Here is a 14,104-nt window from a genome sequence, read left to right as displayed (position 1 = left end):
TTAGCGTCCGGCCTTCCCCGGAATCGACCGCCAACCTTTCGCGATCCTACGTCGCTTTCAACTGCATTTAGCTCAGGCTCTTCCTTACGTACTCCTCGATATAAATATTACGTTCTTATTAACATTTACCGTTGATATTTAGTACGCAAATTGCACGTTTTTCAGTGGATTTTATTTTCTGGTTATTTCATTCGTGCTGTACGTATTACAAGATGGGAAAATTTTCGACCAAATAGTGATATTTTAACCCATTCACGAAGGATTTTTCTTTTAATAATGATTATATTATAATAGATACAGATTGTACAAAGTTTGAAGATCACGGAAGAGAGACTTGGCAAGTACGGCGTTATTGACTTTTTGGTTTTAATGTCATTTTATAATTACAAAGGAGTATTTTAATACGACATAGTTGAAAATGAAAGAACCTGCTAAGCTCGAAGCTTTAAGACCTTGATAAAGCTAATTCATTATATTAACAAGCCTCGATATCCGATGAAATCATCTTTAAAATTCAACACGGTTCTTCGTGCTGTATACCAATCTTTATACTAAATAGGTTTGCGGTAAATGTTTTACAACTTTTACGTACATTTTCAGATTATTTTCAAATATCAATATAATCACGACGATGACGGTCGTGTCTCGTTACAAATACTGTCGTACTGTAATATTTTAAATTAATAAATGGAGTTGCAAAATGTTTTTTTATATAACGTACGTAATATATACCTAAAATTTTTCTACAGTATGTGTTGGAATACTTTTATAAATCGTGCAGCTGTTTGATATGGTCGTTGTCCTTTAAGCCAGCAATAGTCGGCGAAGAACACGCTGCGCTGTCGCGAGCAGAACTAAGGTAAAGAAAGGTGTCTTACCTCCAAGTAGCCGACGGGTCCATTGAAGGGATAATCGCCGAGGCGACGTTCCTCGTCCAAGAATTTTCCGGCTTTTCCATTCACGGGCGGGCAGAACAAGCCGTAATTGAAGCTTTCCTTCAGCTCCTGCAAACCAGCACACAGCCTGAATTAATCGAAAACCCATCCCGCTGGAAAAACGGCCCGCCACCCCCGTTCTACTAAACACACTCTATTTTCATGCAACAAGGGCAGAGACCCAGGGTGGAGTGAACGCTTCGAACCAAATCGAAACCACTTCGTTGTAAAGGTTTCCCGCTTTGAACCGATTAACGCGCTAAGACATGGCGATGGGAATCCTCTCTGCCAGATTTTATTCGATTTTATTCCCCTTACCGTTTTATCGCTATCGAATAAAGCTATGATTACAGCGAACGCGCGTTTTGACGCGCTGTCGTTCTCACTGCGATCTTCCCTTCCAGATCTCATCAATGCTTATTTTCGTGCATCGAAGAAATTCGTTTTCCCACACCCATTTTATTCCAATTCGATCGACGAGGCCAATCAAACTTGCTCGAACGATGAATACGTTCTGACGAATTTCATCCAGCGAACGAATCCCTACAAGCATATGCACTCTATATGTATTTGTAAGAATTCGTTTGTCTCAATTGCTGCCGCCGTTATTGCTCTTTACAATCGCCACATCGAGAATTGCTCAGATCAGATATCGCACGACCAGATATTCGGACGAATTGGTGAAACATCTGGAAAATAGTATTTTCTTTCGTAAGAACCGATATAGCTCGATGCTTTGTTCGTCAGAAAACGCATCCACCGAAGCCTTAAATCGAAGAATGTTCCAGGGGAACGCGGTTTCTGGTAGCTTCGGAAGTAATAAAGACGATCGAGAAATCCGACCTGAAACGTTTTCCATCGTCCACGTTATCCACGTCGATATTTCGCCGCGTGGTCGTTCGTAAAACGCATTTCAATCGCTTTCCTCCTCGAAGGGAATTCCTCTCGCGGCGAACGTTATTCTAGGCGCAACGAAAGACGTCGTCTTCGTTCCCTAGGCCCTCTTGCATGTGTCTTGCGCGGGAGTTGAGGATCATCCGGCGCTAAAATAATATGCTTCGATTTCACCGACGACAGGCAGTAAAGTCTGGAATTTACAGACTGTTCGCGGGGAATTTCGCCATCGTTCTTCCTCACGCGCTGCGTGCCAGCAGGTTTTCTTTGTATACGCGCCACTCTTTATCTTGCTGGCCGACAGGCCTCGTACGTTCTCTTCGTGGGTCGCATCCGCGGAGCGAGGCTTCTTTCGTACGGTTTCATTCCTCGTCCCAGTTTGCAACCATAGGAATTAAAGACACGTTCGTATAATGATTAATAAACACGTTGACTGTCACGCGAATTTTACGTATATTGCGATAGATTGAGATACATCGTGACATAATATTTCATTTTCGCGAGATATTGTGTCGTGTTCGCGCACTTTTTCTCTGACAATACGCGTCACATAGACGTATCCGAGTCGTTCAATTGGTTGAGAATTTTTTAATACACGAAATTTCTCTCATTTTATTCGTTCTAAAAATTTTAATAACAGATTGGTCTCATCGACGATTATCGTTGCAGTCAACGCATTGATAATTGTTCATTAGAGTTTAAGGGAGACTGGATCGTTGTCGTCGCAAGCGTCACACAAATAATGGAACTCTGCAATATGGGAAATTTGTTACGCGTTATACGAATATCGTGTTATACCCAGAGCGTAAAAGTTAGAATCTTTCTATGTAACGGAGAATAGTACACATTAAACAATAAAGATATGAAATTCTCTTGATTACGTAAATAGGGCAACTTAAAATGAAAGAATAGATAAAGCAATAATAAAATCTAACCACCGATAGAATCTTTAAAAATTAAATTCCATCGACGTTGCTTTTTGGCCGCTCGTTCTGGGGGCTTCGTTGATTGAACATTTAGGGGCTTCTTTACCTCGATTACTAAACGATGCACAAACCGTTAATCGTACGAAATCGCGAGCAAGGTCGCGAAAAACCAGTCGCTGTGAAAAACGAAAGTCGACCAACAGCCAAGCATTATTAAGGTAAATGAGTGGCCCAGTTTCGGTCGCACGGTTCGAAAACGAGTCGAATGTGAACCACTCTCGACTTCGATCGTCTGCACGCTATTCGTCAAGCGGCTGGGCAATTCCTCGCTGGGTCGATGAATGATTTGGAGTAGAATGCATCCGACAGGGCAACGAGGGTCAAATGCTTCTCCGTGAAGGATTCGCGCGCTAAATTAAAAGGCGTTCTGTAATTTATTATCCACTATACGACACGGAGGAAGAAACTTCGAGCAACAAAGTTCGACCATCGTCTCGATTCCTTGGGAGAATTCAATTAAAGTAAATCAACAATTTGTTCAATTTTTGTACACTCAACTAAAATCTTCGCGACTGTTGAACGATTAAAATACCCGGGTATCTTATACATTTTAGAGATAATTTTACTTTCATACGGTCGTACGAATAGAAAAATTTAATTATTAAATATACGTTATACTAGATATATTTTATCAATTTTTGCACCTTCGAATTTTGCATAAAAGCCTACAAAAATCTGATACAACGAAGGTGGAACATCTATATAGAACCTGATAAGAAAAACGCTTCGTTATAAAATAAGAGTACGTGTCAGTACTATTGTTTGTGGTCACTGTAGCTATCCAAACATTCAGTGACCCAAACGCGGGTTAACGTTCAACGATCTCTCGATTTCGAATCCCCGACGGTGGTGAACTCGCGTGCTGTGCTGCTCCACGGATGCTCGGAGTATCGCGAGCAGGAGAGACGCGTTCAACTTGTCGGAAACGTTTCGTTCCGATGGAAAGTCGCCCGCAGCGCGAAAAACGGCCACGAAGAAACGAAACACGTGCCGGGCATGCACTGGGCTACAGACGCGGGCCGGTGCATTACCAGCATCCGCCGTTTACCGCAAAAACCAGCGGCGAAAGAGGGGGCGGAAGACGGGCACAGACAGAGCGAGAGGAAAGAGTGATCCACCCAACAATCATGGCAACAATAGCCAAGAGTGGAACACGTGCCAAATTAAAGGCCTCGGACCAAAGTACCGAGTTGCGCGAGCGTGTCTGGTCCCCGTTTAAAACGTCTCTGACGTACGGGGGTGTGGCTGAGAATCAGCCCTGAAAAAAGCCACCGAAAGGGAGAAAAACGGCCGAGCCACAGAGGGACAAAGCGAACGATCTGCCTGGTTGATGCACGGCCAGCCGTCTCGAGCCTTCCAAGTATGTTCCAGCTTTGCCGCACGGTTTTTTCGCGTTCTACCAATTTGCACACGAGCCTGGTCTTGATAAAGTGGATACCATAATCCGTGGATTGAATTCTTTTGGCTGGTTCCGAGGGAGGTTCGTTCACAAACTAAATGCTTTTGCTGTTCTCTATGGGACTCTTTAGGCGCAACGCTGAATTGAATTCCACATTATCCCGTTTCATCAGATTATTGTCATCGGATTAACATATACGTAAAAAGAAGACTACGCGGGGAAAACGCGGTACGATAAATTTCCTATTTTTTACAGGGAGCGAAAATACCGCTCGTTAATAATAATTGCAACTCTGGTTTCCTAAATTTCGCGAAACTTCAACTTATTGGATAGTTTTAACAGACTTACATCTTCGAACTGGACATGCTGTTTTCAATTATTTTATATTGAAATTAGAGCTCTTCAAGAACTTATTACAGCAGAAACGTTGAAACAGTTAATGGTTTATAGCTAAAAGGTATCTCTTTTGTAGCGACCCTCTATTTTGTTATATTTTGTTTCGTTTCTCCTAAAAATAAATTATATTCCGTGCAAGAAGTACTTACATTCCCACGAACCAAAACCAATCTAACAGGAACGCATTTGTCTTTGTTACCATACTTTTCGATTCTATGATATAACAGCAGCTTCGGATTAACGAATGACCCGGTCAACAGGTCAAGAGCGTACGCAAGAAAGGTTTCTTCGTGAAATTTCTCGGTAACGCGTGAAACGGTTGCTTCGGTAATCATTGCAAGTCAGTGGAAGGTTAAACCGCTTCGAGAGAATGACTCGAAGATTTCATCGCCGGGTATTTAACAGCGAAGATTTCGCTGAACATCGTCCCAGCTGGTGGCAGGTTGCCAACGCGTACCATTTTCGCGGAGAATTATCAGTCACGCCAACCTGGTTCCAGGCGAGCATCGAAGGCTCGTCGATGGGTTCGTCGAAAGGATTTCTTCGGCTTGGAAGCAGCTCGTGGTCGTTAGCAAGCTCGATCATCCGTTCGGAAGAAAAAAAGGGAGCAGAAGGTCTGGATGTTCGTTAAATTTCGTCTTCGTTAGCGAGAACTCGTTCTCGACTGTCGAGCCTGTGTAAATACGGCGGATCGACGCGCGAGGGTCGCCTTGCAACTTCTTTTCCACCCCGGGGAAAGAAAAATTTTCTGAAGCAGTCCTAGCGAAAGGAAACGAAAGAACGAATGGCCTTCTCTCTGCAGGGAAGCAAGAGAACACGCGGAAGAAGAAAGGCAAATGTTGATCTTGCCCGGGACATTTAACGACGCACCTAAATCTCCGTGTCCCGGCCGTTCTCTCTCTTGAATCCTGATGGAGGACAACCCGGACTACTCAGCCTTATTCGTATATTTGATCGACAAGCAGACTTTCGATCGACGAGGATTGCAACGTCCTTTTGTATAATAATTGGATTCTTACGTATTCACGAGAAATTGAAATGTGTAAAAATGTGCAGACTATGCAAAGATACATTTCCAAAGATTAATTGAAGTTTCGCGGATATCAAAATCGACGATCTCAGCGAGTCGACGATTTGTCTTATAGCAAATTTGTTCTTGCACACATTACATAAATTTATCGATATCGACCATTTCAAAGCTGGTATATATTTAATCGTACGATAAAATTTCACGTAATATTGATTCATATAAAGAAACGTCGCTCGTTCTTTTCATTTATGCGCATTGTGCTTCGTAGTATCTATATATCTGTGCATTTAACTTTCTTCTTTTACGTTTGCTTTGAAATACGCGCGTGGTTCGGTCGGCGTCGTCGTCGTTTTCCCTCTGTTCCTTTTATTAGCCATTAAATACATAATAAATGCAAGCCCCTATATCAACTATTTCCAATGGTTCGATCGTACAAGAGAGTCCAGATAATTAATACCTTGGGCTGAAACGCTTCGACACGCGTGACTTGCTAGCCAGTTAGTAATCGTTAGCTTTATAAATCGCCCGAAATCCACCGGTGGGGTCTGACCAAATCCTCCCCCGTCTAAATCACTCCATTCTTCTCTTCTTCGTTTTTTCTTTACGCTCAGATCCGCTTTACTTTATCGTTCGCGCGGCGTTAAGTCACGAGGCTTACCAGCCGGAAAACACAGGCAGAATGGAACACGGCGAAGAATGAAATCGTCGACGGCAATCGAAATTGCAATTACGCGAAGGATCGCGCGCTCCTCGTAGGCAAAAATCGGACTGCCCACGGATACCGACGCTTGTACTCTAATTAGCGGCGCGGTAATTGCTTCGTAAAGTCTTAAGAAGCCGCACAATCGCGCGCGACGTCGAGACGTGCCTCGAGTTTCGTCGATTAAGCGCGACCAGGAATCAGAACAAGAAACTAAAAGAAAGGAAGAAAAAAGGGAGAAAAAGCGTGGAAGGGACCGGTCGAAGGACAATATTATCTTCGAGACGACCCCATCCTCTGGCTATTCGGCACGTTCGACTGGCAAAAGGTGGGCGATCACGCTGACCGAGTAGCATACGCGGCGGTAATTTATCTTACGCGGTTACTCAATGAAGCGATTGCATCATTTTTTCTCTCTGTCCCTCGAATATCAACAAATACACCAGCGTCCAGAAAGATCGTAACTTACGTCTTTGGAGTGAAAGTCGGTCTCGCCAGTTTCACTTCTTTTTTTGCCCCCCCGATCGACTTCTTCGATCGCTGTCCTCTTCGACCTGCCCATATTCATCGTCGACAGACGCGATCTCAACCCCTGTTCTTATCGAGTTCGTCTCCTGCTGCCCCATTTCCTTTCCTGATTCACCTTCTTCAGGTTCTTCGATGCACAGTATTCTCGCTCGATTTAGAGACATCCAGCCCGATCGAATTAGAAGTTTCCCGTCGTTTTCCACGACGACGATTACGCGAGATGAATCGAAGAAAGAATGCATAAATGCATGAACGTGTCACCGCCGTTCGGGATTAGGGAAATGGACGCGAGAGCCGGCTGCGATTTGCATTCGAGCGCGCAGAGCCTCGTTCCATCTATGTCCTTGGATTTTTCCAGGAGAATCAACGGAATATTCGAGGAGATTCTCTCGAAAAAGAGTATCTTCGCTTGCCTCCACGCTATCGCATCGAGACGAGCAACAACGAACAGGACGATGTCGTGCACAATTACGAAGGAAACGGCGATTCTGGATGGCTGGACGCCGAGGTCTCCAACAATTTCCCTCGGTTTCGTCCGATGGACGAAGAAAGATAGAGAGAAAGAGGCATGCGTGTACGCACGCGTGTAGGTAGATAAATTCCGAAAGCAAGGAGCTCGTATGGGGGCGCGTTAAACGGCGAGACCCTTTTGTACGGCCCTGTATGGGAGAATAATGGCCGAACCGTGTCTCAATCGTGCTTTATGGGATGTAATTGCGGTCTGGCAAGGGGCCTCGCCGATGTTAAGCTCGGCCAGCTCGTGTGCGTCCGCGGCGAACACCGTACAACCCAGATAGAAGCGTTACGGTTTTAACCTTCGCAACGAACCACGAAACGAGTTTTTGCAACTCGCGACTTCGTTGACGAGCGGATTCGACGCCACAGACCAAAGATCAGCCCTTCTTTCTCTTCTCGCAGACCATTTTTTTCTTTTTTTTTCCTTATTCGTCGGACAACTTCCAGAGGTCTGTAGTCTCTCGACATAAAGGTCGTCACCCTTGAGCATGTATTTTTACCCGAACGTCGCGCGGCACGTTTAATTAGCGCGCATCGTGAGACCCTACAAATTGCTAGAACAAATACGCGAATTTGGTTGGCCAACGACGCTCGTCAATTAGGAAGTTCCGCGAAAGGTGGCCCACCATCGAACAGAGAAACGGAAACACGGATCGAAACGTAGTCGAGGGAACGAGTAAAGGTGGGCTTTCCTATAAGCGTCACACGTAAGCGCGGATATTTTTTATTAGACTGAGAAGTTTGTGTCGCGTATAACTGCGATACATATTTTTCTGCTTTAAAACATTCCGGAGAAAATACGACAGAAGACAGAAGTAAGATATTTCAGTTAACGTGCTAACGTGATATCTAGAAAGAATTCACCAATAACAGAACTGTTGTCGAAAGATTTTCATCTCTTCAGAGGAAAAATAGTTTGGAGGACGAAGATTAAAATAATGTTGATCTTTATAAAAGAGACGTAACGCAACATGGATGGACGTCATAAACCGAATAATATATGGAAATAGAAGATTTAATTTAGCACAGGATTTAAATAGCGACCTAATATTTCAGACAAAGACGTTTCTCGTGAAAAGAGGTGCAATTATACGTTTTAGGTGTTATCGTTTAATTCACAATGAACGTGTTAATTAAAGAAACGAGCAGTGAACTTCGTAAACTGTTTACAGTCAGTCACGGTTAAATGGAGGAGAAAGAAACGACGTGGAAGCGTATTACGAAACGATTCGTGACTGTAAACGTGGACACGTCGATGCGACGATTACGAAAGCCAAGAATTCGTAAAACACGACGTATCATTGGAACGTAACGGGCGATCATCCTCGATGTCCATCTTGAGGACGAAGCAGGATACGATTCGTCCTCCGGCGAACGTAGGCCACAGGACGAAGCGAAGTTCGGAGAATCAGCGAAGGGAGCACAAAGGCGAGTGGAATCAGCCGCGGTCGAAGCAACTTTGGCGTTAAAGAGGAAATACGAGCCATAAACCTTCGATGCACGCGGTGAGGGAGGGACGGACGGAATACGAAATCGAATTGCCGACACATCCGAAAAATAAAAAGACCATCGGTGATCGTTTGACCGACAAACTCTTTGGACATCTGGCTGACGTCGCTCGGAAGCGTCACGAAAGGGTTTCCCATAAATATTGTTCGATGTTTCGAGTTTTAGTATAATCTTTTCGAAAATCGTTGTAAGTTGTTCATGGAAGAAATTTATTTGTCTAGACGTTTCAAACTATCTCCGAATCCTGGCCGATCGAACACCCTACAGTAAGTAAAAAATTAAATTCGACGAAGTTTAACGATAAAAAATGAATAGGTTTTCGAAAAAGTAAATCACTCGATTTGTAACAGCAAATGATCGAAAGAAACGGACCATATATCATTCGATATATAAGGTTAATTCTATGCAGATATATTTTGCCTATAAATTCTTCAATTTTGCTACGAATTCATCGAACCTCTCGATATTTTGTCCAAAAGATTGATAACTCGAGTGACGACTTAACTCGTCCTTGCTAGTTAATAGCTTAAATTACTCGCATCGACTATATCTTGGACAAATATTTATTACGAACTACTTTCCGGCAAAATGGCCTTGTTGTGCCTTGGATTGTAACATTCGTATATATCTACAAAGATTTTGCCCGTCTGAAATTAAGCTTATGTTTGATAAGATAGACAACAACGTGAAAACAAACGACTATCGCGACAGATTTAGGTTCGTCGCGTGTTGGTTAAATAAGTAAAAATTAAGCAAGCGCCTCAGAGGTTAAAACGATTTACTCCGCTTTTTATAAGCTTTGCAATGTCGTTGCTGGCATTTGATGATAATTACGTGTAAATATATCTGCTTTTCTATAAAAATCTGACCGTGTCCTCTTGTAAATTTCGATTATTAAACTATTAAAATAATTATTTCTGCACTTTTCAATTGGGGTAGTCGATCGACGTGTCTTCTAACTGCAGTAGTCCACGTGACCTAGATGAGACGTTTAATCGATTTCTTTTCTCCCTAAGCAGCGAAGATCGCTCTTGGCTCGGCGCTCGGTCGCTCGGAAGCTTATACGATGGCAATGAAAGCGAGTTCGAAAATTATCCTGCATCGTGTCCTCGCAGAATGCAAAATACAACCTCGTTGCACCATCGGTTGCGTCACTGTGCCTTAGCACGTTACGCCAGGGGAAATGTTTTATTCAAAACTGCCGAGCCTCGATAACCGTCGTCGATTTTCAGGAATCCTCTGATGCAACTAAATCGAAGCTTTTATTACCATCGAATGCACGTAATCGAACGAGCCGGATAACGTCGCGTTTACGCCCACGAATCAGCCCTCCTACGAACATATTTCGGCATGGATTAACGAATTTACAGAAATACGATTATTTCTGGCTCGTTAACCCCGGCTATTTCTATTTCTTACGCGTCAGAAAAACCACGAGGATCAACCGCCCGAGAACTGGTTACAAATTGCACGGAAAATGACGGTCGATCGTGTTATTGTTCGTTCTACGGAAGGATAATCGTAGGACGAGTCGACAGCAGAGACAGTCAATTCCTTTACTTTGTACCTATCCTCGATGGTACCAACCCTGACTACCCCTACGTCGCCCTCTTTCTTGAGCAAACAAACGTTAAACGACTCTCTCAGACCTAAGAACCGATTTCCTTTCTACCTTTCTGCGATACTTTGCTAGCGTAGAACTGCTTTTTGCCATCCTCGGCCCTAGGTTCGGACGAGTATTTGCTAGGACTGAATAAACACGGGGTACGCGAGTAATGCACAGGTCAGTCAATAAGTAAGTTAGCTCTCTAACTTGTGTTCTAAACGAGATACGTAGTTGTCGTCACCTCTCTGACGCTAATACAACCAGCGCGATGTTTCCATAGCGAACGTATGTCGCGGTATACGCGATAAACCGTGAAACGTGTTATTGCTACGTGTTTAACAGGTACTTTAGATTTATAGTTTAACGACTGCATGGAAAGCGTAGCATGTGCTGTTTCTAACTGTTAATTTCCCATTAATTTGTACACTTTGGCGAAGTTCACGTACCGTTAGTACGAACCGAAATGTCCAGATACTTATGAGCAGTAGCGTAGTTCATGGTTGCACGTTTGCGATCTTCAATGTCAGCTTCGTCGAATTTACGACGATGGGTTCGCTGGCTTCTGAGATTTGACTTCGTTCTGATCGTATAAGCGATAAAGCGACAAATGGAAAGTAGCGAGCAGCGTGGAAACGCGAGGAGATCCGGCGTGGCGCGCAAGCTAGCGCCGAGTGGCCGAGAGACTCCTCTTCTTTCTCCGCATCGCCAGGACTTTAGAATGCAAATTGAACGCTACGAATCCTCGCCGCTCGTACCTTGGGGACAGAATCTGCTTAGGTGGCTATGGACAGTCGATGGTATGCCAGGCCCCTCTCGCGTGTACCTACGCTCTCACAACTGTGTGCATCTAGGCATTTATACACCGGCCTGTTCGGCTCGCAGTGGCGTAACCATCTCTGGTAAATCTCGAGTAAAAGGAGGGGAGAGCCCTAGAACTTGAACCAAGTTGGCGAAAAGGAAGGAGAACTCGAGCTAAATTGGAGCGTTTGGAGATCACGTTCTTCGAAGAGTCGATGACCGATTCATTGTCGCGTTTGCATTTAGTCGTAAGTTTTCCGATGTCGCGAAAACATGGTAGTTAAGTCGAACGTTGTTCATCAGGAATAGAGTTCTTCTTCGTGCAGTTTAATGCTGTGTCTACATCGCTGTTGGTGAATGGTTCGGAAACTTACGTTCGTCGGTAGATTTACTTTTAGACTTTTACGAGCAGTTAGCAGGCAACTCGACAGCGAATACCGAACACTGTTCGTTCAGGACATGATATAACGCGGATCATGGCACGAATCGCTCGTTCATTCACAAAATTTCTTACATTTAGCGTCACAATACACGATTAGCCTCTGGTTCTTCGGAAATCCAACGATTAATCCCGATTTAGTTGATCAGTTTGACTTCTGAGTCGTTTATATAACGAAGTCGTAAAATTAACCGAACACGAAAACAGAAAGTTTTCGATCAACGAGATAATAACTTACGACATCTTTACGGACGTAAAGAAACGGAATCAACGGAATATCGCTGCGGTATTAATCGATACCACTTCTAATACAATAGTTCATCTTGCTATATCCTGACCTGGACTATACAAATCAAAGCTTATTACAACAATTGACCCATTCCTCGTATTCTATCCGTGAATTATTTATGACCTTTGACGTGGACACAACTGTGAACTCAGCGTAACAGCTACATTATTTTTTATGCAGATTTTTATGACCAGAATCAAAGGAATTGAAACAGATATTTGGCTTTCCTCGTATATCGTACCCATTCTGCGCGCTTTTGCCTCTTTAAACTTCCCATAAATACATAGAAATCTAATAACAAGATTGGCGCCACTCGACGCTACCCAATGTAGCCGAAAGTAAAGCTTTCAAACTGCACGAAAAGGTCATCAAAAATCTATCACCTAATGTCATCGCTCAACGATGCTGAAAGTGGAGCTTCGAAACTCCACGAGAAGCACATACATCCACAAATGCATTGTACGTTCAACTCCAAATTTAAACTGGAATCGGCAAAAATCGAGCCATCGTCGAGTACACTTGTCTGCGAGGAACAAAGTGACCCGGATTCGAAGTTACGCCACTGTCCAAGGCATGAGCCGCGAGTTCGTATAATACGCGTATACACGGTACTCGCGTGCACGTGTACTCGCGCACAGGGAATACCGTGGCGCGAGCGCGGCGAGGTATAAATGGAAATCTGTATTTATGCAAGCGAGCCGCCGGTGTGTGTTCGTGGCTTGGTCCCGGTGTTCAGTCCCGGGTCACACGATAATGACCTTATTACAGGAATTATGGGTTTCCGCGGCACCGGGATAATCCGGCTTCGGAAACGGCCGCGGGCGGCCATTCGCCGTTTTACTTTTGCCTGCGAGTCTCTCGGCCATCCTCCGCGACTGGTTCCGGTTTACACATTCGTCCCGGACGAGACTTTTCTGCCCTGCCACGGGATCCAGTTCCGTCCGCGCTGCACCGGAAGAACACGTCGAGTATCGTTTACGCGTCGTTTCACGGAACGCTGATGAACGCCAAGAAGGTGGATTCACGCGGAACCTGCAGGAGCAACAAAGTTTCGTGACGCGTCACGCCGGATATGAGACGATATCGACACTGAAAAAAGTTAGACTGCAAAGCGTGTCCTAAACCGATTGCAACACTTTGGATTTTCACAATTTTAATTTCAACCGCGCTACAGTTCTCCAACATTTATATTCCGATTTTATATTGCTCTCGCCTTGAACGAACAAAGAGAAGTCGTAAGGTCCGAACGTAATGCTCGGAACGTTCGAAGAGGAAGATGTTTGATACGGAGGAATCGCGCATGTCGATAAAATTCTCGTATTTTGTCGGAATCGTGTGAAGATTCTTTTTAACGTTAGAAAAATAGGATTGTAACGGGGTTGATACAAGCAGTGATATTTACGTAGTAAACGTATGTAGCAAAGTATATAATAGTAAGATACAGCGTCGTTATGTTTCTAACAAGTACCTACTTTAGATTTATAGACCGATGTCTCCTTAGGAAACGTGGTAGCTGTTGCTTCTCACCATTAATTTGTACACTTTGATACAAATTCGTATACTATTACCATAGATTACTAGGAAATTATTGAAACCTTTAAGAATTGTTACCTCGTGCGAAATTTTATCTTACAAAGAATTTACACCGCAGCTTCGATATCCCGGCACTTTGATCGCTCCATGGTAACCGTATGTTAAGCTCGTCTTTAGCTCGCGATATTCTACGCTCGATATTCCGGATTAGAGTTGGATGGAATTGAAAAACGTGGCGAATTAAAGCGTTTAGTGGAAGTACAGGGAAAAGAGTATCGATTCTTCCAGGAAGATCGACGATCGCGCAGCGAACGATGATCGTTTAGAGTCTATCGTTTCTTAAACTGGTCTCCGGTTTTTGTCTGCTTCGAGACAGGTTATTAGAACTGGTTCCGCCTTTGTCATCCGGTTTCCGAGACTTGTGGTCGGTCCGTTTACCCACGATTACCGAGTTCTCTTCCAACGAATCGGTTAGAAAAAAGGAAGACTGATTTCCTTAATCGTGCAAAAATCGCCAGCGAGAAGGTGCAAAGTAACGTTGAATTG

At 43.9% G+C, this 14,104-nt stretch overlaps 1 protein-coding gene across 5 annotated transcripts in view; it reads right to left on the bottom strand.

Moving 5' to 3' along the window:
- Prosap (SH3 and multiple ankyrin repeat domains prosap) overlaps positions 1–14,104 on the bottom strand; it is a 181,009-nt gene that overhangs the window by 19,609 nt on the left and 147,296 nt on the right. For all 5 annotated transcript variants that reach the window (XM_033331737.2, XM_033331742.2, XM_033331744.2 and 2 more), the window contains one exon: positions 879–1,004. In XM_033331737.2, the coding sequence (XP_033187628.1) occupies positions 879–1,004 (126 nt within the window). The remainder of the gene's footprint in view (positions 1–878; positions 1,005–14,104) is intronic.

The sequence above is a fragment of the Bombus vancouverensis genome, chromosome 6, assembly GCF_051014615.1.
Source record: "Bombus vancouverensis nearcticus chromosome 6, iyBomVanc1_principal, whole genome shotgun sequence".
Taxonomy (NCBI): Eukaryota; Metazoa; Arthropoda; class Insecta; order Hymenoptera; family Apidae; genus Bombus; species Bombus vancouverensis.
Note: the sequence above shows the minus strand (reverse complement) of the source record. Positions and strands in the feature narration are given on the sequence as shown.